At 39.9% G+C, this 25,044-nt stretch overlaps 2 protein-coding genes across 2 annotated transcripts in view; both read right to left on the minus strand.

Annotated features, from left to right (window-relative positions):
* The window catches only part of LOC149244248 (uncharacterized), an 88,388-nt gene extending 65,492 nt beyond the window's left edge, over nucleotides 1-22,896 (minus strand). The window contains exon 1 of the mRNA XM_089371480.1: nucleotides 19,659-22,896. Coding sequence (XP_089227606.1) covers nucleotides 19,659-22,896 — 3,238 coding nt within the window. The remainder of the gene's footprint in view (nucleotides 1-19,658) is intronic.
* A 1,025-nt stretch (nucleotides 22,897-23,921) lies between these two features.
* On the minus strand, nucleotides 23,922-24,386 carry LOC149244249 (uncharacterized). The gene has a single exon (XM_089371481.1). The coding sequence runs from the start codon at nucleotides 24,384-24,386 to the stop codon at nucleotides 23,922-23,924; it is 465 nt and encodes a 154-aa protein (XP_089227607.1).
* Nucleotides 24,387-25,044: the final 658 nt, after the last annotated feature.

The raw sequence follows: 25,044 nt of genomic DNA on the forward strand, positions 1-25,044 counted from the left end.
ATGCATCCGATGGAGATTGCATATGGTCCTAATCTTTTCCATCACTTGGTCTCTTGGTCCTTCTCCTCAACTTTGTGGGAGTGATCTCAACATGTCACCTTTTACTGTAGTCACTGAGCGATGGATCAACACGGTTTCAGCGGGAAGTGACTATTTTCAGGATGAGGCCATGGGAGGCCCATCTTCATAGTTTCTGCACACAAGACCGCCAGGACAACTTGGACAACACTGCGCAGTTTTGAGGCACAGGGCACTGTTGCGGGATGGGGGTCCTGAGAGGACACCTCAGTGCATTTTTTGAATGGAGGGTAGTGTTGTGGTCACCAACAACCCCCCTCTTTGTTTGATATTAGCAATAACACCAAGCAAAGGGGGACCCTTAACAAAAAATCCAAAAATATTTTTATCAAAATTTTTGTATTTCAACTCCCTAAAGCTAGATCGCATTGCGAAGAGAGAGTGAAGCGTTTCCCATGCGCATAAATAAGCTGAGAAGAAGTGACGCGAAATTCATCGCATCGCATATATTGAAAGCACCCTTAAATGAGAAACTTAAGGAATCGCCGACGGCCGATATGCGACGTCGCATATCGTAGCATCGCATAAACAACATACAGTAAATGAAAAACGCGATCTGCGATCTTACAGTCTGCGATCTGCGATCTGCGATCTGCGATCTGCGATGAATGAGACTATCAATTCCTGCGATGACACTTCTTGACATCGCAATCCTCGATACTGCGATGCGAATCGCAGGAACCACTCATTGCAAGATTTCCTCGACATAGTCTGTAAACCCAAAATTGAGCGCGCACCTTAAGGGAAATTAATGATTGTATGCCAAAATATCCAAGAATGATTGTGTTGCGTTTTTCGAAGAGTCAAGTCATTATGAGTGTCATGATTATGCATTCATTAGAACTTAAAGCTTTCGTGTCAATCTTTTCGTCATTCCTCTTTTCCCTTGCATAAACTGTAAGGCAGCAACTAATATAATTCAATATGCAGGAAACATCTAAGGAAGAGGGGAAAGCGCCAATACTAGGAGAACAGAGAGGAGATGCCTTCGCAAATGGATGCCTTCGCAAATGGATGCCACATGCAGTAGGACCACGGATTCCCGAATATCACTCAACAGACACTGATGAAAATAGACTATCTAAGACTCAAAGTCAAAGGCGCACAAAAGCAACATGTTTACAAAAGATCCTGAAGCTCAGACTGGGTAAAGCAAAAAGAAAAACGCTAAAGAGGGAGGACGCTCCAGAAAAGCCTGGAACAAAGAACAGAAGCAATTTTCAATACAGAAGATTTTTCAGGCAACGAAATCCCTAACTCATTGAGTCATTCGCACGGCCGAAAACCGAAATAGTAACAGCACAATCAGTTTGAAAGAAATCTGGGTTATACTAAGTATACACACAGCCAATACACCCAGACAGAGGAAGATTTTCGAAAATATCTTCTAGTTTGTCAGAAAGAGGTGCCAGCTTTTGTTATTTCTACTTTTATCGCTCGAACGAAAGGAAAAGACAACCAGCCGACTCTTTCCAGGCGAACGTTGCATCGCTTACAACACTAAGGAGCAGATACAGAAACGGTTAGAAATTAGATTCAATTTTTAGAAATAAATTTGTTTTAGTAAAAGGGCGGTCATTTGAAGCCGTTTCCTAAATTTTTGTAATTAAGATTAATTAGTTAGTAGTATTTAACCCTTCTCATGGCATTTGGAGAAGGGTCCGGAAATTTGTCAAAAAACTTGTCCTCCGAACATGCACTTTTGCACCCTTGGAGGGGGCTTTTGATGAATGGATGGATCAAGATTTATTTATGTTTGCATTTTAATATCTGCTACTGATGTTGCACTTCTGTACTCTTAGTAGATATTAGAACAAGTAGAGATAAATCGTTATTTCTTGAAGTTTGTGAGTGAAATCAGTCATAAATGGTACTTTTATCTCTTGACCAATTTCTGCTTATATTCTTAGAGTGATATGCAGCTGAGTTGTTTATATGTTAATGTATGAATGTGTGGGTTACCATTTGGCACTTCTGTACGGTGGAGTCATTTATTTGTGCTTGACATATGAATAACTTATTATGCGATATGTTGTTCACAACTGTTTTGCCTAACTTTTTATGCAGAATGGTCTATCTTAATTGATTTCTATTCTTATGATAGCTGAATGATCTTTATTACCAGTTATTGTTCGAAATATTTTTAGATCACATAATAGAGGAAATCTACCCCGGGTTAGCGTAGATTAGATGTGTTGTTTTTGTTAGATTACAGTAGCATAGAGTCAGTTTAGAAGTTAGAATTAAATTAGCTTAAATTACTTCTAGATCAGCATCATCAAACTCTACACACACACACACCCCTTACATTGGGAAACTGGTCCCATTATCCCCAGTCGGACCCGCCATACCAAATGGACAAGGAGCTGCCAACCAAGTTCCGAACCGGGTGGGTATCTCCCTTGTTGTTGACCCGATTTCCGGGCCCTCAACATATTTGGCGCTAGAAGGAGGGCTCGAACTATGAATGGCACCTAAATCAAAATCTAAATACCATTCTGAGAGTAAATCACCCTCATCAACTCCCCCGACTTCTCCAGTACGGTTAAACCCAGAGTTAGAAGTCGCTCGAGTATCCACCGCTGCTACATACCCTAATATATCAGACCAACTTATCATTGAACCCCCTGAAATTCAAACTTTTATTTGTAAACTCCAGGGATTCTCTATTTTTACTCAGAGGTCTGATAAATCTCACAGCAGCGTGACTTCGCAGTACAATCCTGCTCATCCCCTGACCAGATTGAAGAGTGAAAAATTTGGCATCCAACCAAGTGAACTCCCTCTCCCCACTAGGAAAAGAGCAAGGAAAACACCACCAGAGTCTGACAGTGAGACTCTTTCATCTACTTCGTCCATTTTGACCCCCTCACCGCGAAGTCAACCACCCACATCTTCATCCCAAATCACTCATCCATCTTCCACAACCCTTCCTCTTCAATCATCAAAGATCATAATATCTTCATCTTCTCAACATCAGGGACCATCCTCTGCACTTTCATTAACTAGCAGCTCAACGATGGCCCAGTCTCCATGGAACAATCCTGGGGCGGTTTTAATGCCTCCACCCCTGAGCCCAATACCGGCCCATCCTGAGAAATGGCTACCTAAATTCAATCCAGAAACAGGCATGCTAGCTGAAGAGCATATCAATAATTTCATGCTTTCTGTTAATCTCAATGGAGTTACCAACGAGGATGCTGTTGTCCGGCTTTTTCCCTATACAATGCAAGGAACAGCTGGGTCATGGTACTTTTCGTTACCTTCCGGGTCTATCACAAGTTGGGACATTTTTCAAAGTCAATTCCTTACCAAGTTCGGTGATGACAGATCAATAGCGACATTGATCAATGACCTATACAATCTTAAAGCTGAGGCTAGAGAACCCATTAAAGATTTCAATTTACGGTTCAATAAGATCCTCAACAAAATTCTCGCTGCTTCTCAACCCAGCGAGGAAGTAAGATGTGAATGGTATATCATGGCCTTACCATCAAACTTGGCTATCTTCGTAGATAGGGCAAACAAGACGACCTTAGTTGAAAACTTGACAGAGGCGTTAGCAGTAGAAAAGCGCGTAGTAGCCCTAGAAAAGAGATCTGCAATAGAGGAACGCAAATCTAAGAAAATCTCTTTCAAAGAAGAAACCAAGAAGAAACAAACGAAAGATCCTTTCGATATGGAAGGATTACAAAAAGTGTTAAAGGCCATGTCCAATGAGATGATTGACATAAGAAAACAAGTAGCAGAAACTTCTTCAAAAAAGCCCTACAGAGCTTTTAAAATAAATCCTCCCATGGATGTGAAACCACCCAATGCTGTCTCAAACGTCGAATCTGAAGAAGAAGAAGAAGAAGAGAATGCCACTGAAGGGCAGACCGATGATGAAGAAGTTGTGGAACTACAAGGAATGTGGGATTTCATCCTCCCACAAGAAGAAGATCAAGAAGCATTTCCGGTTAGCACACGAAGCAAAAATCAACTTGATCCTCCCCAAACTACCCCTAAACAGAAGGGCGCAAGCCCTGCAACAAAAGATAAGGTCGCAACAAAGAAAACAACCGCTAGAGTGACCCAATTTAGCCCAGTCCAATCAGATCAAGCACCTCCATCAAGAACACTGATAGTGTCGGATGAAATGGAGTATAACATTATCGATGACATGAAAAAGACTAGGGCTAATATCACTCTTTACGAGTTGAGCAAATTGAAACATCAACAGAAAATAATGATGAAAGAATTACATGCCGTGCCTACTACATCTTTACCTACAGCTGTAGCTTCCCACAACATGGGAAGACCTCCAACCAACATGATCAATAAGATTGATCCAAATGACATTGCCTTGATTGGAGGAAGATCAAGATCTCATACTCCTCCTTTTCTTCTCACTTATGAAATTTTCAATAAAAATGTGCACAATTGCTTGGTTGATTCTGGTGCTTCAACGAATATTTTACCCAGATCAATATGTTCCAAATTGAATGTTCAACCACAAAAATCCGCAGTGCGCATAGTTCAACTTGATCGATCTCAAGTCGAAGTGATTGGTGAACTTAATCAGGTGACCATAAGATTGTCGTCTAACCCGAAAGTATGCTAGGTTATCGACATTCTAGTAGCTGATATCCCTGAATTCTATGGTTTAATTCTTAGCAGGGATTGGTCCGAAAAACTCCACGGATATTTCTCAACCGACTGGTCGCACATGTGGTTACCCTACAACGGTAAACCGAATCAAATAAAGGTTGAACGAGAGTTGCACCAAAAGTACATAGTGACGGAATTGGAAGGAGAGAATGAAGCAATAGCATACAACAATAGTATCATAGGCAATTACTCGGTAGATTCTTTCCTCGGCAATTTCAATGCTCATATTTCACCTTACTTAGAAAATTCAGTTTTGTCCCAAGTTGAAAATTTTTCCCAAACTGATAATTCAAAATGTGTTAATTTTTTAGATAACCCTGTAAATACATCTTTGTTTTGGAAATTATATTTTGATGGCTCTAAATCTAACGAGGGAGCAGGAGCAGGATGCGTTCTGATTAGCCCAGACGGAAATAAGACCATGCTTACGTGCAGACTTGAGTTTGATTGCACAAACAACACAACGGAATACGAGGCCTTGGTGCAAGGCCTATACAAAGCAATCGGACTGAACGTTAAGTATCTTCAAGTTTTTGGAGATTCTGAGATTGTCGTCAAATAGGTACGTAACACCATACATTTCCTGTCAAGCCATTTGAAGAACTATCAATCTTTAGTACAAGGTCTGACTGCACATTTCATAGCATTCAATATTTCTTCAATCCCAAGACTCCAAAATGCGAGCGCAGACCTGTTAGCTAACGTAGCCTCTAGACTTATTCCCTCCGAAGATTTTAGTCTAGATAGATTCTCAATAGAATTAATCTTTAGACCATCCATCCCTGACAACGTCACCAACTGGAGAGTATTCAACGGCGATCCTGACATTGTAAATTTCCTAACTTTTGAAGGATCCTACTCAAATCAAATAATTGACGAAGACCATCATGATCACCAAATACAGCAAAATAGCACTGATAATGCTATACCTAAATCGGTGGTTAAGTTAGAAGATTTATATGATTTAAAAAGTCGGTTTAAAAAGTCTGCCAATTCTAAACTCTACAGTTCAACTCTGAACTATGAATTAGTGAACCTAGGAACCGATGAGAAGCCACAAAACGTTAATCTAGGCCACGGCCTAGCCCCTGAAGAAAAATCAGCATATATCCGTCTTTTGAGACAATACAAAAACGTTTTTGCCTAGAATTATGATGAGCTGAAGACATACAACACTTCTATCATTCAACACACTATCCCTATGATTGACAATAAAAAACCTGTCTAGCAGAAGCTCAGAAAAATCCACCCCAACTTAGAAAATCAGATTAAGACTGAGCTAAATAAGTTGTTGAGAACCAGAATAATTTTCCCCATCAGACATTCCAAATGGGTATCCAATATGGTGCCCATTAGAAAGAAAAACGGAGATATCAGGATCTGTATCGACTTCCGGAATCTCAACAAAGCCTGTCAAAAAGACAATTTTCCCCTCCCACCTATGGAGCAAATATTACAGGCAGTAGCAGGCTCAGAATTAATGTCTTTTCTGGATGGATTTTCAGGATACAATCAAGTGCTGGTACATCCCAATGATCAGTTAAAAACCACATTCCGAACTAAATGGGGCACATACGCATATCGGAAGATGCCATTTGGTCTGATCAATGGCGGCGCTACCTTTCAGAGAGCCATGGACATCGCGTTTAAAGGTTTAGTCAATAAATCTGTAGTGATTTACCTGGATGATATAACAGTGTACTCCAAGAAGCGAAGCGACTATCTCAAAGACTTGAAACAAATCTTTCAAAGATGTTTAAGGTATGGGATTTCACTTAACCCAAAGAAATCTTTTTTCGCATTAAGTGAAGGGAAATTGCTAGGATTCATAGTGTCAAAGTCTGGTATTCACATTGAACCTGACAGAATCAAAGAAATTTCCGAAATATCCATGCCCCATAACAAAAAGGCCATGCAATCTTTCCTTGGTCAAATCAATTTTGTAAAGAGGTTTGTCCCGGATTTTTCACGTATTATTTCTCCTTTACAAAATATGATAAAAAAGAATTCAAATTTTAAATGGGGTCAAGATGAGCATGAAGCATTCAACTTGATCAAACAAGCTATCATCAACGCTCCATCTTTAGCGACCCCAAAATTTTCAGAATCTTTTATCTTATACACATTTGCCTCAGAGAAATCTTATGCCGCGATTTTAACTCAAGCAAATCAAGAGAAGGCGGAAGCTCCAATCGCATTTTTTAGCTCGAACTTACAAGGTGCTGAACTCAATTATTCAGACGTGGAGAAACAGGCATATGCCGTTTTCAAAGCAATCAAATATTTCAGACCTTTCTTACTTAAAGCCCATACCAAAGTCGTAGTACCATTTCCAGCAGTAAGAAACCTTCTGATACAGAAGGATGTGGGCGAAAAGAGAGCAAATTGGATTACCGCCTTACAAGAATACGATCTTGAGATCAAGCCAGCAAACATCGTAAGAGGTCAAGGCTTCTGCAAGATGTTAGCTGGAGCATCGCAAATTCCTGAGAACTCATCTGAAGAGGTACATATATACGAGGTAAGCCTAAACGACATAGAATCATTATATGCGGACACCATTTATTATCTTAAGAACGGGTATGCTCCATCACACCTGGACCACACCAAGAAAAGAGCTCTGAGATTGAAAGCTAAACAATACCAGCTCATAAATGATGTTCTGTTTAAAAGGAATTACGATTCTGTACTTCTTAGGTGTCTTGAGAAAACTGAAGCCGAAAAGGTTTTGCAGGAACTCCACGATGGACCAGTAGGTGGACACTATGCTGGAGAAGCTACTGCACATAAAATCTTACGTGCAGGATATTATTGGCCCACGCTGTTCAAAGACTCATACAATTACGTAAGGAAATGCCAAATCTGCCAGACTGCTGCAGGGAAACAAAAGAAATCGTCCATGCCACTACAGCCGGTTAAGATCGAGCAACCATTCAGCCAATGGGGCTTGGACATAATAGGTGAGATCGTTCCTCACTCTTCTAAGCAGCATAGGTATATCCTCACGGCAACAGATTATTTTACTAAATGGGTAGAAGCAGTTCCTCTCAAGATAACTAATTCTGAAAACATTATTGAATTCATAGATCAATTTATCATCACTAGGTTTGGATTGCCAACGGCCTTAATGTTTGATAATGCATCATATTTTTCTGGAAATACAATGACTGAGTTTGCACTTAAAAGAGGGTTCAAACTGAAGTATTCTGCCAACTACTATCCGCAAGGTAATGGGTTGGCTGAATCAACAAACAAAAACCTAATCAGGATTATTAAAAGAACAGTCGACCAAAACCAAAAGAATTGGCACAAAGCGCTGGTAAATGCTTTATGGGCAGATAGAATTACGAAGAAAGCTTCAATCGGCACTTCTCCCTTTAATTTAGTTTATGGGAAAGAAGTGGTTCTTCCAACTCACTTAGTCATTCCCTCTTTGTCTTTAGTACAATACATCAATGAAGTATCTACTTCCTCCTTACAATTGAGACAAATGGAAATAATCAAACTAGAATAACGACGAGAACAAGCTAAGAAAACCCATGCTCACCACCAAGCGCTAATAAAATCCTCTTTTGACTCAAGCATAATGACCAGAAAAAGCTTTCAGATGGGAGATTTAGTTTTAAAATGGGATAAGGCTCATGAAGAAAAGGGAAAACATACGAAATTTCAGAAGCTGTGGCTTGGTCCTTTTCAGATTGTAGAAGTCATAGGCCCATCGACGTTTGTGTTGCAGGATTTGGCAGGAAGAAGAGATTCTTTGCCTGTGAATGGACAGATTCTTAAAATGTATTTTCCATAGAAGATCATTCTTCTATTTTTGTAGGATAGTTTTAGTTTTTTAATTTTGTTTTTCTCTTTCTTATAAATAAAACCGGTTGTAAATGATCATCAAAAAGGATTCATGAAAGAGCACACCAATTCTCTATCAGATTTTGATTTCGCTTGTACAAGTAGCAAAACTTTTCGAAAAATCTGATTTTTATTATTGACAAATAGAGTTAACTTTAGCCTAAATATGATGTTAGTTTCAACCTCAAAAAACTTTGATGAAAGAAACCTTTGGTAAAAAATTGTTTTATGTCAGCATAATGAAAGGTCATCAATAATAAAATAAATATTCTCTATAAAGCTGCTGTTTTCAAACTCTATTATTGTCGTCCAGAGCTTTCTTAAGGAAAAACAATGACTTCCTCCCTGCTAAAGGAAACCGCAGCATTCAGAGAAACAATCTGTGAAAACACTATATCTCAAAGAATAAGAGGTCTCATCACGAGCCGACTTATCATGATCACATATATTATAACTTGCTAACTTTGCCAATACTGTCTATCAAAACAGGGCAATGACTCAAGATTGTTGCAATCAAAAGACAAGGGGTCTCATCATGAGCTAGCTTGTTTAGCAAAAGTGTAAATCAAGTGAATGATTGTGTCATAATTTGGCCACCAAACCAAGACATTGTTCTTTAGAGAATAAAAAAGGAAAAAGTGTCAAAAAGGATTTTTCTCTGAAATGTTGTAAATAACCTCAAGCAGGATAAAGGATCATTGCTAGATAACAGGTAACCCTGTCGAGGCTATGGATGCTTGCGGGTAGCAGAGGCTCTACCTACGACAAATGAGTATATTTTAAAAGCCAATACGCAGAGAAGACCTTATTTTATCTTTAAAAAGACCGAGTAATGTCTGGTATGAATGCAAGAACTAAGCCTGAGGAAGCAGACAATTGGAATATGAAAAGGTTGTGACAAAGTATCATTGACAGGATAAGGAGTAATGTACTCTATCTGTCCATAAAAAAATTTAGGCATATGAAAATTTTTCTGTTTCGGAAGTGAAAATTCAATAGAAAAGCAGAGATAACTGGTTCTTCACAGTGAATCGCCATTGTTGTGGTCACCAACAACCCCCCTCTTTGTTTGATATTAGAAATAACACCAAGCAAAGGGGGACCCTTAACAAAAAATCCAAAAATATTTTTATCAAAATTTTTGTATTTCAACTCCCTAAAGCTAGATCGCATTGCGAAGAGAGAGTGAAGCGTTTCCCATGCGCATAAATAAGCTGAGAAGAAGCGACGCGAAATTCATCGCATCGCATATATTGAAAGCACCCTTAAATGAGAAACTTAAGGAATCGCCGACGGCCGATATGCGACGTCGCATATCGCAGCATCGCATAAACAACATACAGTAAATGAAAAACGCGATCTGCGATCTGCGATGAATGAGACTATCAATTCCTGCGATGACACTTCTTGACATCGCAATCCTCGATACTGCGATGCGAATCGCAGGAACCACTTATCGCAAGATTTCCTCGACATAGTCTGTAAACCCAAAATTGAGCGCGCATCTTAAGGGAAATTAATGATTGTACGCCAAAATATCCAAGAATGATTGTGTTGCGTTTTTCGAAGAGTCAAGTCATTATGAGTGTCATGATTATGCATTCATTAGAACTTAAAGCTTTCGTGTCAATCTTTTCGTCATTCCTCTTTTCCCTTGCGTAAACTGTAAGGCAACAACTAATATAAATCAATATGCAGGAAACATCTAAGGAAAAGGGGAAAGCGCCAATACTAGGAGAACAGAGAGGAGATGCCTTCGCAAATGGATGCCGCATGCAGCAGGACCGCGGATTCCAGAATATCACTCAACAAACACTGATGAAAATTGACTATCTAAGACTCAGAGTCAAAGGCGCACAAAAGCAGCATGTTTACAAAAGATCCTGAAGCTCAGACTGGGTAAAGCAAAAAGAAAAACGCTAAAGAGGGAGGACGCTCCAGAAAATCCTGGAACAAAGAACGGAAGCAATTTTCAATACAGAAGATTGTTCAGGCAACGAAATCCCTCACTCATTGAGTCATTCGCACGGCCAGAAACTGAAATAGCAACAGCACAATCAGTTTGAAAGAAATCTGGGTTATACTAAGTATACACATAGCCAATACACCCAGCCAGAGGAAGATTTTTGAAAATATCTTCTAGTTTGTCAAGAGGTGCCAGCTTTTGTTATTTCTACTTTTATCGCTCGAACGAAAGGAAAAGACAACCAGCCGACTCTTTCCAGGCGAACGTTGCATCGCTTACAACACTAAGGAGTAGATACAGAAACGGTTAGAAATTAGATTCAATTTTTAGAAATAAATTTGTTTTAGTAAAAGGGCGGTCATTTGAAGCCGTTTCCTAAATTTGTGTAATTAAGATTAATTAGTTAGTAGTATTTAACCCTTTTCATGGCATTTGGAGAAGGGTCCGGAAATTTGTCAAAAAACTTGTCCTTAGAACATGCACTTTTGCACCCTCGGAGGGGGTTTTTGATGAATGGATGGATCGAGATTTATTTATGTTTGCATTTTAATATCTGCTATTGATGTTGCACTTCTGTACTCTTAGTAGATATTAGAACAAGTAGAGATAAATCGTTATTGCTTGAAGTTTGTGAGTGAAATCAGTCATAAATGGTACTTTTATCTCTTGACCAATTTCTGCTTATATTCTTAGAGTGATATGCAGCTGAGTTGTTTATATGTTAATGTATGAATGTGTGGGTTACCATTTGGCACTTCTGTACAGTGGAGTCATTTATTTGTGCTTGACATATGAATAACTTATTATGCGATATGCTGTTCACAACTGTTTTGCCTAACTTTTTATGCAGAATGGTCTATCTTAATTGATTTCTATTCTTATGATAGCTGAATGATATTTATTACCAGTTATTGTTCGAAATCTTTTTAGATCGCATAATAGAGGAAATCTACCCCGGGTTAGCGTAGATTAGATGTGTTGTTTTTGTTAGATTATAGTAGCATAGAGTCAGTTTAGAAGTTAGAATTAAATTAGCTTAAATTACTTCTAGATCAGCATCATCAAACTCTACACACACACACACCCCTTACATTGGGAAACTGGTCCCATTATCCCCAGTCGGACCCGCTATACCAAACGGACAAGGAGCTGCCAACCAAGTTCCGGACCGGGTGGGTATCCCCCTTGTTGTTGACCCGATTTCCGGGCCGTCAACAGGTAGCAGGACTACTTTATGCATTTCTAGAGAACAATTTTGACTGCCTCACAACTCTGTGGATTTCTGGATGTTGACTGGGGTCTCTTTAGGCTGTAGGGTTTTAGCAGGCAAGGAAGGAAGCTTGATGGTTGCAGAAGCAAAGTGCGAAGTTCCGGGAAGCTGAATGAGGCTAGGTTGCTTGGGAAATGGATAAGTGTGAGATCAGTGACACAGATGTTAATAGTGATAGGACTCGACTGTGATCGCACACAGACACTTAGTGACATAACGTAGACCATCCCAAATGCATAAGACATACTTTGCTTGATGAAACAGCCTTCATGACAAGAGTGCATGAAGTTAGTTTGAAACATGTCTATGTGATGCCAACCACTCATACACATACAATACCCTTGAAGAAAAACAACATTCCATTTGCATGATAAATGACGACCACTATCCCCAAGATGACACATGTTGCATAAATATGTGAATATGAACAACTCTTAAGATCGAGGGGAGCTTGAAAACATCAGCTCACCAACAGGTGACAAAGGATGATCAATCACAGGATCCAAGGTAGGCTCTAAAATTTGCATGTGAGCCAAAATTTTTTAGGGTGGTTGTAGCTGCTATAACACCACATTAGAGATGTGTCATCTTATTTACTCTTGAGTCTTTCCCTTAGGTTGGTAGGTGCAATTGAATACCACTACCCCTTCAACCTTCTCTAATTCTCTTTGTATCTTTTCAAGGCTCTCATAAATAGGTTTACTGAAATTCAGAGAAAAATATTTCTATATTATTATAACTAGGTTCACTAGGTTCCAAAACTAATTAAGACTGTGACACTCAACTACTGGGTTCTCTCCACATAGTATAGGGGGGCCATAATGGCAGTAGAAATTAAAGGATATAAGGGTCCCTAGAGGAGAAGCCCAAGAGAATGGAATAAGGGCATCAACCTTGCTTTAGCTCTATTATGATATGTGTGGTTTTTAACTTTAACTTAAGCATGCAACCTACAAGAAACAATGTTTAGAGTAATGTTTGCAAATGTTAGACCTTGATCTAAATTGCATAATTGTTTGGCTCTGTGAAACTAAAGGGCCATCTAATTTATGTCATTTTGTTTTTGTTTTTATTTCGGGATTATAAGAACTGAATTTTTCATTTCTTTATCCCTCAATTGAATGAAAAAGTCAGTTTCTTAGTTTTTCCATTTTTTTCAGGGATCATCCTGCCTTATCCCGATTTTCATACAGTGTCTTAGCCAAAAGATTCACCAAATATACATAAGTCTTGAATTTTATATGGGGTTATAACGAGTGGATTGAGGCATAGAGAGGCATTTATTCTAAGTACTAACCAAATTATTCATTAACAACCTGAGGAAAAATAACTAAGAAGAGAGGATGGCATTCTAGGACCTTCTAACTGTGGCATGCATGCCCATTGTCAATGTTCTTTTGATAAGCCGTGTTGGGGATGTTTTTTCAACTCAATATTCTAGAGTGCTAATTGAATAAATTAAAAGAAGTTTAAATAAGGTAAGGGATCATAGGCTATGAGATATCCAAGATTCATATTACATTCGTGCAATCATATTGAATTGGGATTATATGCCATAAATAGGAGCTATGACCAATTCTATATAGTTGCTCTTCATAAAAGGTTCTATAAATTTTTTTTAAATGTAAATTGCTGCATAAATATATTGATGTCTACCTATAAGTTAGGAATACAAGTTTTTTTTTTTCCAATTCCTCCGGAGTTGTTAAATGTGAACTGGGTTTGCATATTTGAGTGTTGTTTGAATCACAATGCCACCTTCAACTAGTATAGTGTTGTTGGGGTTTTACATTGTACAAAGTTATTTACTGAGCTCGTTTGGCATAATATACTTGTGAAAGAAAACAAAACTAAATGAAGGAAAAAAAGAGAGGGAGGTACTTGTGCTAATAAGATATGGCATTGAGAGATAACAATCTGAAGGAAGGATTGATTACAAAATAATTTAATTCATTCAAGACCACATAAGTTTTGTGGCATGTGAGAGTTTTTACTTGCATAATAATTGAATTTTTGTGTTTCTGTTTCTCAACAGGTCATATTCATGATATTTAGGCCAACTCTTATGTTTGCAAACCTGGAACAGTTGGTGACATTCAGTGAGTTCATTTCCTGGCATGTAATATTTTTAATTTCTAGTGTAGTGATTTCAAGGGGAGATTTATTTATTTATTATTTTTTTAAAGTTGTTTGTGATATTAATCAAATTGGTTTTTGAATGAGCATGGAATTGTATCATATACAATATTTTGATACAAAATTTTACTAAGAGATAGTGATATAATAAAGATTTCTCATTAGATGAAACTAGTGAAAAGGAAATCTCCAAGACTATACCATAGAGTTTTATATTAAATTTTAATAAAAGATAGTAATATTGTAAAAATATAATTAGATCAAATTGGGAAAAAGAAAAACTAGGAGAATATCAAGATGTGAGAAATAATTGAGAAATAGAGTTGTCTACATCAGAGCTATAGGTATGCAGCAAACAAATCTATTTCTCAATTATTTTTAGCATTGCTAACTTAATTGAGAAATATGCACAATAGCCGGTATGATCTCTTCTTGATCTTCCATAAAGGCTTCTCTTATGGTATTCCTTTCACCCTCTATCATGGGCGTCTTCTCTTTGCTTGGTCTCAAAACTACAACTCAATTTGGCTTCTTCATTGTGGCCTTCATCCTTGAAATTTATGCTCCTTCTTTTAGCACATGAAAAAACTGATTGTTGATGTTCATATTAAAATAAATTCATCTACTGGGATACATGGCTTGCCAACCGCTATACCTGCCAGTTGTCTGGGAATTCATTTCACCTACATAGTTCATTAACATGTTAGGCTTCCCCTTACTCATAACTTGGTCCCAAAACCTATGATACTCTCCCCATTTTAATCGAAAATTCATCTACTCTTATTAGCATATGGGTAAACCTTACCACATCCATACATACCATGGTAGTTTATTACACAAATTGAAATAACATCATCTCTGTGCATGAGAGGGAATCACAATGTGTGATTAGATAAGCCATCATGATGCAACATGCCTATGTGAAAAACAAGGCTTCCAACTAACATGAGGAGTACAATCTACCTATCACTAGGCTTTACAACTTGAACCAATTAAAGAATAATTGTTAACCTTTAAAACCTATAAATATTTAAGCATGACACATGGTTTTCTTGGATTATTCCTTAAATTCTTAAATAGCCTTGATGAAAGGTTATGAGGAAAATAATAACTTCAGAGTATATTATCTAATGTACCTTGAGTAACAAATGTTACATATCCATAATCATAGAATAGGCTTACTATATAATTAGAGGAAATGATATAATAATTAGAGCTAGTAGGTATAGACTCCCTATGAATACCCATGAGAAGGTATACATATGCATAAGTATCATCAAATGTAGAAGCTATAGTTCATGTATAGACAATTATAATTTTATCAACTCCCACTTAGTAAATATGTCATTGTCCAAAGATATTTTTTTATAGGATTTGAGACAAGAATTTAAATTAATGATGCAATGAAGTAAACTGTAAACATGAAATAGAGAAACTAGCCATGGTTGCATTATTATACATGGTAATTGAACTATGAGAGGTTTCTTGGAGTAGTGACAAATTAAGTTTTGATGAAAAAAAGAAAAAAATGTAATCCTACAATTCATAGTTTGTTGAATTTCTGTCAAATTGGAAACTAGGGCCAAAATCCATGTGGGTTAGCTTATTTCTGGCAGCTGATATTTTTGTTGGATCGCTCTCATCGAGAGGTGTAGGATTGACCCAAATATCATCCGATTCCGATAAGTATTTATGGAGATATGAATTTATTTTGTTTATGTAATTATTATCAAGCCGACCAGCACTTATGTAGGCTCTAGAAGCCCAACCGACGTGTCTATTCATCATCCTCGCTTTAGTGTAAATAAGAGAGGATTTGGAGTCATTAGGACAACACATTCTTGAGTAGTCTCCTCCTCTCCACGTCTGGGTTTTGGTGAAGGAGAGAGACATCATGAATGATATGCTGGTCATGGAGAAACTAGCACGCTGATCACAGAAATATTAATACGCTATTCTCATACACTGTTCCGGAAGTCACTTATATGAAGGGAAGATAGACTCCTTACACGCAGTGACATTCATGAAGAGCTGCAGTCTTAACGCATGGACGAAGCCGCAGTCATAACTCATGGAAGATGTCGCAGTCATAATAATGTCAAGGAGATCTAGCCGCTGTTAATAAGAGACCTGTAGCTGCCAAGGTGTGAAGGTTTACGCAGCCCTAAACTATAGCCAGCCCTAAACACTGTAGAGGAGAAGACGTTATACGCTGTCCTTAATGGAGATACATATATGCATACGCAGTTATGGAAACTATACACACAGCGTGGACAGTTTATACGCTGTCACCTTATATGCAGCTTTATATGCATACGCAGTTATGTACGCACAACACCTTATATGCAACCTTATAGGCATACGTAGTTATGTATGCACAACACCTTATACACAGCCTTATATGCATACGTAGTTATGTATGCATAGCACCTATACGCTGTCATTATACGCATTCACAGTTATGAAAATTATACGCACAACAGTTATGGAAACTATACGCTGTCACCTTATAGGCATACGCAGTTATGTATGCACAACACTCTATACGCTGTCATGATATATATGCGCAATCTATACACTGTCATTATACGCAGCAATGGAGACTCTTTATATGTAGTTGTAGTTATGAAGAGGAATCACTGTAAAGGCATGAAGCCGCAGAGAGCCGCAATCAAGCAAAGACACAGTCAAACGGAGTCATAGTCAAGGTCATGGAGCCGTAGTGAGTTTAGTCTCCTCGGATGGGTTAAGGAACTAAAGCCTATCCATTCTCTGCATGGCAATCTTGATATGACAAGGAGCAGTCTTGATTTCGGTGGCAGTCCTGTAGCAGACTTGTCATTGGAATATATTACAGTCTTGCTATGACTTGATGATGAGATAAGAATTCAATGAGAAGATCCTTGGCATACGTATCATCTCTATAATCAGATTTAGCATGAGGCAGTCTCAACATGTTTCGAAGAACAGTGACACGGGCAGTATGATGCATATGGGTAGTATGAGAAGCATATGGCAATATGAGCAGCATGAGCAGCATGGGAAACATGAGCAGTATGATGCATATGGGTAGTATGAGCAGCATATGGCAGTATGAGCAGCATGAGCAGCATGGGCAGTATGAGCAGTATGATGCATATGGGTAGTATGAGCAGCATAATTCATATATCATGAGCATCATGATGAATAAGATCATGTGCATGAGCAGCACAATGATGCGGGGAGCATGGACAACATCATAGTAAATGTAATCATGAGAATGGTGCAACTGTGATGAATGATGCAACAGGCAGCTTCATGATAAGTGTGATCATGAGCAGCATGACGGTGCTACACAGTAAGGCGCAGAAAATGGACGAGATGCAGCTCGATGATAGGTGAAGGAGTCACCTTGAGAATAAGTTGAAGCAGAATGTCTTCAACTGATCTCATCATTATAGGAAATGACCTATGCTAGATCTAGATAAGTCAAAGTGTTGACTTCTGTTGTAAATGTACTTTCCCTCTCTCTCTCTCTCTCTCTCTCTCTCTCTGTGCTGAACTTTGAAGATAAAAGAAGATTTGATCAAAGGGTTTCCCCACACATTGTGGGGTTTGTCCCTGGCTCGCACCATATCTTGTGTCCTCTTGTCTTGGCTTGTCTTCTGCGACTTTATATTTAAGTTCTATCTGCAGTTTATTGTAATGTTGATGTGATTGCTAACTGTGAAAATTTAAATAAATTTCTCTAGCATAGAACATACCTAAACTTAACAATTTCTATGTGGACAAGGTAAGGTTGGCACAAAGGAGGTTAAGTATAATAGGTTAGTACACATAGATTCAATACATTTGTGTGCACTTCATAGTAGACATATGCCCAAGTTTCAAATATTTTCTATATGATTGTTGTCACAAGTAGCTAGGTCCTCAGCCATATGAAAGGAATTGTACTTGGTGTTTTTCACTCAATGAAGAGAAAACAAATGGGATCAAAGATGCAGGAAAATATAGTTTACAAAAAAAATTCCCTTCAACTCACTTCCTAGAAAGACCTCTGGCACTATGAAGGTACTGCTAAAAGATGGGATTAATTTATGGTGCAACATTTGTCTCCTATAGCCTTTGTTACCCAAAGAACTTGATGTACTTGGGAATCTAGATATATATGCTTCAAATTAAAGTTGATTCATGTATTTGTGTTCTAGTCTGATATTCTATTGGTTATTGCAGGTTGTAGGATTTATTGTTGGAGCAATCCTACAAGCAAAGGTTTTACTTGTTGGCATATCTTCTCCTCTTCGATTGATCCAAGACTCCATTTCTTTACTGGGGTATGCATCTCTATGATCAATTGTTAGTGGTCCATCTTATGTAATGTGAATTTAATTTTTATAATAATAAGTGAAAATTATAGTTGCTAACTCCGATTGGTCATGGTTGAATGTATATCGTTGAAAAATATTGTTATAGCACCATTTACCACTCTTGGTAGATTTGATTCTCTAGATATGGCCTTGGGCAACCCTTCCTTTCTAGACTTGGTCCAAATTCTAAAAAACCTGTGTTTTTTAGAATTTGGACCAAGTCTGGAAAGGAAGGGTTGCCCTAGGCCATAACCAGAGCATCAAATCTACCAAGAGTGGTAAATGGTGCTATAACAAATATGAGCACTAATTTCTTGAATCAACTTAATTTCCTTTTTCTCATCTTGTTCTTCAAGTCTTTTAATTTCTCACTATTTCAAACTTGTTGATATTTGGTTATTGGGAACCAATACGAAGTGCTAGAATCAGGCATTTACACAACTAAATTTATGATTTCCTTTGTATCTTTGATGTAGATATGGAACCATCCTAGGAACCACCCTTGTATTGGGAGGAAATATAGTCAAAGCTATTGTATATTTGTCTTGAAGATGTTTTTAGTCATAATGTAGCATTTTTGTTTAGTCTAGATGTTAAAGCTTTTGATTTTGTTGATCTTAATAATGTGTTTTTTTCGAAGAAAGAGAATTCATAATTTCTATTAAAAGAAATTACATGTTGTTGATGCCATTGGCATATGTTGTAGTGTGGTTTTCACCACTGTTCAGAAAAACAAAATTACAACAAAGTACCCATAGAGATACGGTGGTTCTGTATCCCTCAGAGAAAGTGCAATGTCTCAAAAAACAAAAATAAAAACAGTTCTATAAGAGTATATCCGCTATACAAGAGCAAAAAGGACTATCTGTACTGTGTCTGTTATATACAATAAATATCATAGCAGAGCAAAAAATTTAGATGGGGGCATTGCCTCCCTAAGGGAGGCCATCAATATATGGTCGATGGAAAAATCTGTGCATCCCATCTGGCTTGTATTCCTCGATCAACCAATCTCCTAGAGGACGATCCGCCGCTTCTTTCGAGAGCCGGTCAGCAGTTGAATTTCTTTCCCTGTAGATGTGAGAAACAGTGATCTGGTCAAAATGTGTTTTGAGAAAAACAATTTCTTCCAAGATATGTTTCAATGAATATGCATGACAAATAGATTTGTTATTAGCCCAATCAATCACAATCTTTGAGTCCCAAAAAATTTGTAGTTGCCGATAGTTTTTGGACAAAGCAAAATAAAGGAGATGTCTCAGTGTAATTAGTTCAGCATGGTTGTTTGTGCCCGGACCAAGTCCCATTCTCAGGTGAAAATAGTGTGATTCTGATAGATGAAATAGAATGCCCCCCCCACAGCCTTGCCTCGGAGCAGCCCCATCAAAATATGCCCACGACATATCCTTGTTAATGATTTCTGGTATAATGTTCTTGGGGGTGTTCTGTTTATTTTCAAATGGGATCTCCGTATATGCCACGCATATGGATGGTGGGAGAAGGTGCCAATTTACCATGCAGTCCTCAAAAATGATTGCATTACGCCTATTCCAGATGTACCAGGACACCAAAAGCGGTAAGTTCCTGGACTTTTCTGAAGCCACAGCGGTCCACCACTGTTCCCAGGCCGTAGGTATATCTTCCCCCTGCCAAGCTGTGTTTATATTGAGGGCCTGTGTGACCTGGTTCCATAGATCCTTTGTGACCTCGCAGGTAAGAAATAGGTGTAGAGATGTTTCTTCCTCTTTTCTGCAAAGGACACACCATGTTGGTCCAGCAAATGCTCGTTTCCTGAGGATGGAGCCAGTAGGTAATTTATCTGCAAGAATGTTCCACATGAGAAGTCGAGTTCTTGGTTGAGCTTGTAGGTGCCAGAGAGCTGACCACCAGTGTTTATGCAGGTCGGGATTCTTTGCCTCGATCAATTTGTAGTAGCCGATCTTCGGTGCATAATTACCAGATTTGGCAGGCGCCCAAATTAACTCATCCCCTTCCTCATGTAGTCTGATGTGCGATTCTGTTAGTGCCTGTATGTATCCTTTCCAATTAGAGTTCCATTCATCTGTCAATTGCCACTGTCGGTCTGTTATCCATGCCTGTGAGAAGATGGAAGAATGTTGCTGATCTCCAATCTGTGCAAGGTATTTTATGCCCCTGTTGTTGAGATAACGAACCAAACCTTCCGGCTGTATGTGCGCATTCCCAGAGCCAGGCCAAGGATCTAAGCCAATGCGGACTTGAGAACCATTACCAATTCGCCATAAAAGATTGTCTCTAATGAGAGGCATAGCATTTAGAGTGGCTTTCCAGATCGCAGATATGCCTTGTCGGTTCCAATGGGGTCTGCGGATCCAGTCAATGATGTTTGATGGCCAAATATACTTTTGGTGTATAACTTCCACCCAAATACTGTTCTGTTTGAGTAGTGACCAGCTCTGCTTGGCTGTCAACGCTTGTACAAATTCCGAGAGAGATTTTAGTCCCCACCCTCCCCATCTCTTTGGTGTAGTGACCAATGACCATCTCGTCCAGGCAAAAATCTTCCCCTTTTTGTTTCCATTCCACAAGAATCTGTTGCAAATTTGTTGTATTTTTTTAAGAATTCCCTTTGGGATCCATGTGAGGGACATCCAGTAAACTGGGGTAGCCTCGAGAACAGATTTGATTAGCAGAAGTCTACCTGCTTTAGACAGAAAACAATGATGCCAGCAATTTATTCTTTTTTCAATTTTGTTGATAAGCCAAGACCAGTGCTCAATTTTGTACCCATCCGGTCTTAGTCTGAAGCCAAGATATTTGATTCCATCCAGCAAATTATTTTCCAAGAAGGGGAAATGTTGGGTCGCCAGCTGAGATTCCTGATAAGTGCACCCCACCGTGGACCTGGTAGATTTCTCCCTATTGATCACCATGCCCGTAGCTTTACAGAAGAGTTGAAGAATATCATTTAGTGCAATGGAGTCCCGGACACTTCCATTCAAGAAGATTAAGATGTCGTCAACAAACAGTAGATGAGTAAGATAGTACTGTTCAGTGATTTTGAGTCCACTGAAGTCTCCATTCCTTTTTGCTGTTGCTATGAGCCTACTAAGCCCTTCCATAACAATAAGGAAGAGTAGTGGGGAAAGAGGGCAGCCTTGCCTGATTCCTCTGTTGATGTTGAAGGGAGCAGAGGCCGAGCCATTGATGAGGATAGCAAAGGAGACAGTAGATATGCAACCCATTATCCAGTTTATGAGCATGTGGGGGAAGCCCAAATGTGTGAGAATCATCTTCAAATAGAGCCAGTTTACCTTGTCAAAAGCCTTTGCAAGGTCGATCTTTAGAGATATGCCTTTGAGGTTCTTCAGCTTTATGGAATGTAAGGCTTCCTGGGCAGTGCCAATAGCCTCTTGGATGTGGCGATTTTGGAGGAAGGCAAACTGTTCAGCAGAGATATGTGAGGACAGAATAGGTTTTATGCGGTTTGCAATGATTTTAGCAATAATTTTGTAGAGGCAATTACATAATGAAATAGGACGAAAATCATTGAAGGATGTGGGGTCATCTTTTTTGTGTATCAGGGCAATGAAAGTCTGGTTCATAGGGGGATGGATGTGCCCATTGATCCGGCTCTCCTCAATGAATTCCAATAAGTCCTCGCCCAGCAGATCATAGAAAGCAAGATAGAACTCCACTGGCCAACCGTCCGGCCCCGGACTTTTATCTTTTTTGAACCATTTGAGAGTGCTTTCCAGCTCCTGATTGGTAACCGGTTGAATGAGATCTTCAATGTCCTCCTGTCCCACAAAACGAGGAAAATGACCTGCAAGATTGATGATGTCAGGTAGATTGATGACATTCGGAGCAGTGAATTGGTGCTTGAAGTGTAAGACCCCCAATTTGGCAAGTTGCTGATGCGTGGAAGCCCAACCATCTGGTTCACTTGGCAATTTCAAAATAATGTTTGATGCCTTTCTGCCATTTGCGAGATTATGGAAGTATTTAGTATTACTGTCTCCAGCTTTGAGCCAAATGGCTATGCTTTTAAGCCTCCACAGCTCCTCCTTTTCTTGTAGAATCTTTGTTTTTTGCCCAAGCAACTGGTTCAGTAATGATTTCGAGTCCTCAGTGAGATAGCCAGTCCCTTTTTCATCTGTTAATAGAGCTATATGTGCTTCAGTATCAATAAGCATCTGTTCATCACTGAGACGCTTTCTCCTCGCCCAGGTCTCAGTCAGTTCTTTGAGCTTCTTTAGTCTATCACAGAAGTCCACCGCTTTCCTCTTCTCTCTCAGGGGGGGTTGTGATGCCCAGAAATCCAAGACCATATTGATGTAATCCGGCTCTTTGAGGAATCCAGCAAAGAATTTGAAAGGGGAGCGGGGCTTTAATTTTTTATCGCTGACCTGAAGTAGAATCGGATGATGATCAGAAAGACCACCAGTGCTAACCCATTGTCTATATAGGGGAAACAATTGAATCAGATCCTCATGCATCATAAATCTGTCTAAATGCCGCCCCAGAGCTGCCTCACCAGTATGCTGATTGTGCCAAGTTGGGAGCTTCTTATTCATAGGTATATCCACAAGTCTATGTGCATCAATTAACATATTCATTTGATCCGTGATAGGATCAATCTGAGCATGATGTCCCTAGGATTCTCCAACCCCCAGGGAGAAATTGAAGTCACCCCCCAGCACTGTATTCTATGTAATGTGATTTCCATTCAAAAATTTTTGCCAGAATGATAGCCTATTCTGATTGGGGCCATAAATGTTAATAATCCTGATAGGTAAACCCAAATCGCCCATGAATATGTCCATGCCGAGTAAGCCTCTGCCCCCCCATATGGAGAGAGGCCTGCTTTTTCTTGGATTAATGCCAATGACTAGACCACCAGATCGGCCGCTAGCATCCAATCCATGGAGTATCCAGCCTGGGAGAAGAGCCTGTAGGCTTCGCACCGCCACCTCAGAAGTGCATAGGGTTTCCTGAAGGAATATTATATCACATCTTGATTCATGCATAAGCCTTTTCAGAGCCAAACGTTTTTTGGGGTTGGCTAGTCCCCTGCAATTGTAGGAGAGCCAGATCATGGGGAACCATAGGTCAGGGGCTCAATAGCTCTAAGTGCCCGTTTAATGGTATACTGTCGCCCCTGGGCGACATCAGCAACAACATTTTGTATGGCCGAGTTTATTTTAGATGGTCTACCCCTCTTTGGCTTGCGGTATCGTCCAGGGGATGATCCCAGACCAAGAAATCTGGAACGAGCCCAGGGTCTGAGGTGGTAGGGGTGTGATCCAGAGCCGACCGGAGAGGAAGAGGGTTTGGGAAGGCCCAGCTCCAATTTGTGAGGGGAGGGTGTGCTGGAAAAGGTGGGTGGAGGGGGAGCAAAGGTGCAGGGGATGGAGGGAAAGGGTACTTGATCAAATTGAGGGGACCACAAAGAAGAGTGCTTAACAGAATGCATAGCATCAGAAATATTATGAGAACTAATGGGAATAGTAACATTACCTGGATGAGCTGGAGCAGACTCCGCGGTCTTGGAACGGGTACGAGGCGACCCAGGTGTAGATGAAGCCTTTCTTCTGGTATTCTTCTTGGCGCCTTCGGTAGCCAGCTTTGATGGAGTCTCATGTTAAGTCTGCTCCCCTTCCATAGGAATATTAACTCCTATGTTTTGATCCACTGTAGGCTGCTGTCTAGGGCCTTTGGTATCCTCGGAAGTCACCCCCGAATTCAGTGGGCAGTCCTTATAGAGATGACCAATTTTATGACATCTTCGACATCGAAAAGGAACACCTTCGTAGTCCAGCAGTTTCTTGCACGAGAAATGTCTGTGATGCAGGGTGATTTTCTCCTCCAGTCCCAGCCTGGTGTCAAGGTGAACGAGAATGCGTGCCATTGTCATGATTCCAGATTTCTCATAGGATTTGTCATGCTCCAGGTAAGTGCCTAGAGTGTCGCCTATTCTCTTGAAGACATACGGGGTCCAAAATTGCATGGGCAGACCAGGAAGAGGAACCCAGATGGGTCCAGCCCCCAATTGTTCACGTTCTGGGTCGAAGAGAGGATCCCAGCGCTTAAGCAGGACTGGTGCCATCTCAATAGCCAGTATTGGGAGAGAATCCATTGGGTGTATTCAGGCCTGTGGAAGTGCAATGCGAACCAGCCCCTCGCGAGGACTCTGATTTCAGGAAGTTCTTTGAGAAGAGTGCCCCATATCTCCTCCGCCCATAGCTTGAGTCTTTCCACTGAGTAGGTACGACCCCTTACCCTGCCGACCAGGACTTTACGGGCAGTTTCCAAAACATCCGGCATCTGAGCTTCTTCGCCAAAGGTGATGTTGAAATCAGAATCTATAGCTCGAAGGCACCTGCCTTTTTTCAATTTCTCTGAGCTCTTACCAAAGGGGAGGTCCTTTAGGAGCTTACGACACGGATCTGAGGAACTGTGTTGTGTGGATCCCGCAGATCGAACCGGAAGCAGTGGAGTATTAAAACAGCCCGAGCGGATAGGGGAGCGAGGTCCAATACTGCTAGTGCCCATGAGGAGAGAATGGGGGGGGGGGTGCAATGAATCCTGTGGGTTCTGCGGCATAAATGAGACAGAGGGTGAATGTGAGGTCGATGGAGGCGGAGGCGGTGGGGGCTTTGGTAATGCAGGGCGAGTAGGGTTCTGTAGCGGAGAATCAAATGAAGGCGAGGTCTGTAAGTAGGAACCCAGTAAATGGAGCGTAGCAGGAGAAAGGGGCGGGCATT

This window comes from Pinus tabuliformis, chromosome 8 (genome assembly GCF_031772625.1).
Source record: "Pinus tabuliformis cultivar Carrire ecotype Pingquan chromosome 8, CPIR1, whole genome shotgun sequence".
Classification (NCBI taxonomy): domain Eukaryota; kingdom Viridiplantae; phylum Streptophyta; class Pinopsida; order Pinales; family Pinaceae; genus Pinus; species Pinus tabuliformis.

What these genes read in the sequence shown, in the direction of transcription:
- LOC149244249 (XM_089371481.1), bottom strand. Translation starts at nt 24,386, where the DNA reads ATGGCACCAGTCCTGCTTAAGCGCTGGGATCCTCTCTTCGACCCAGAA.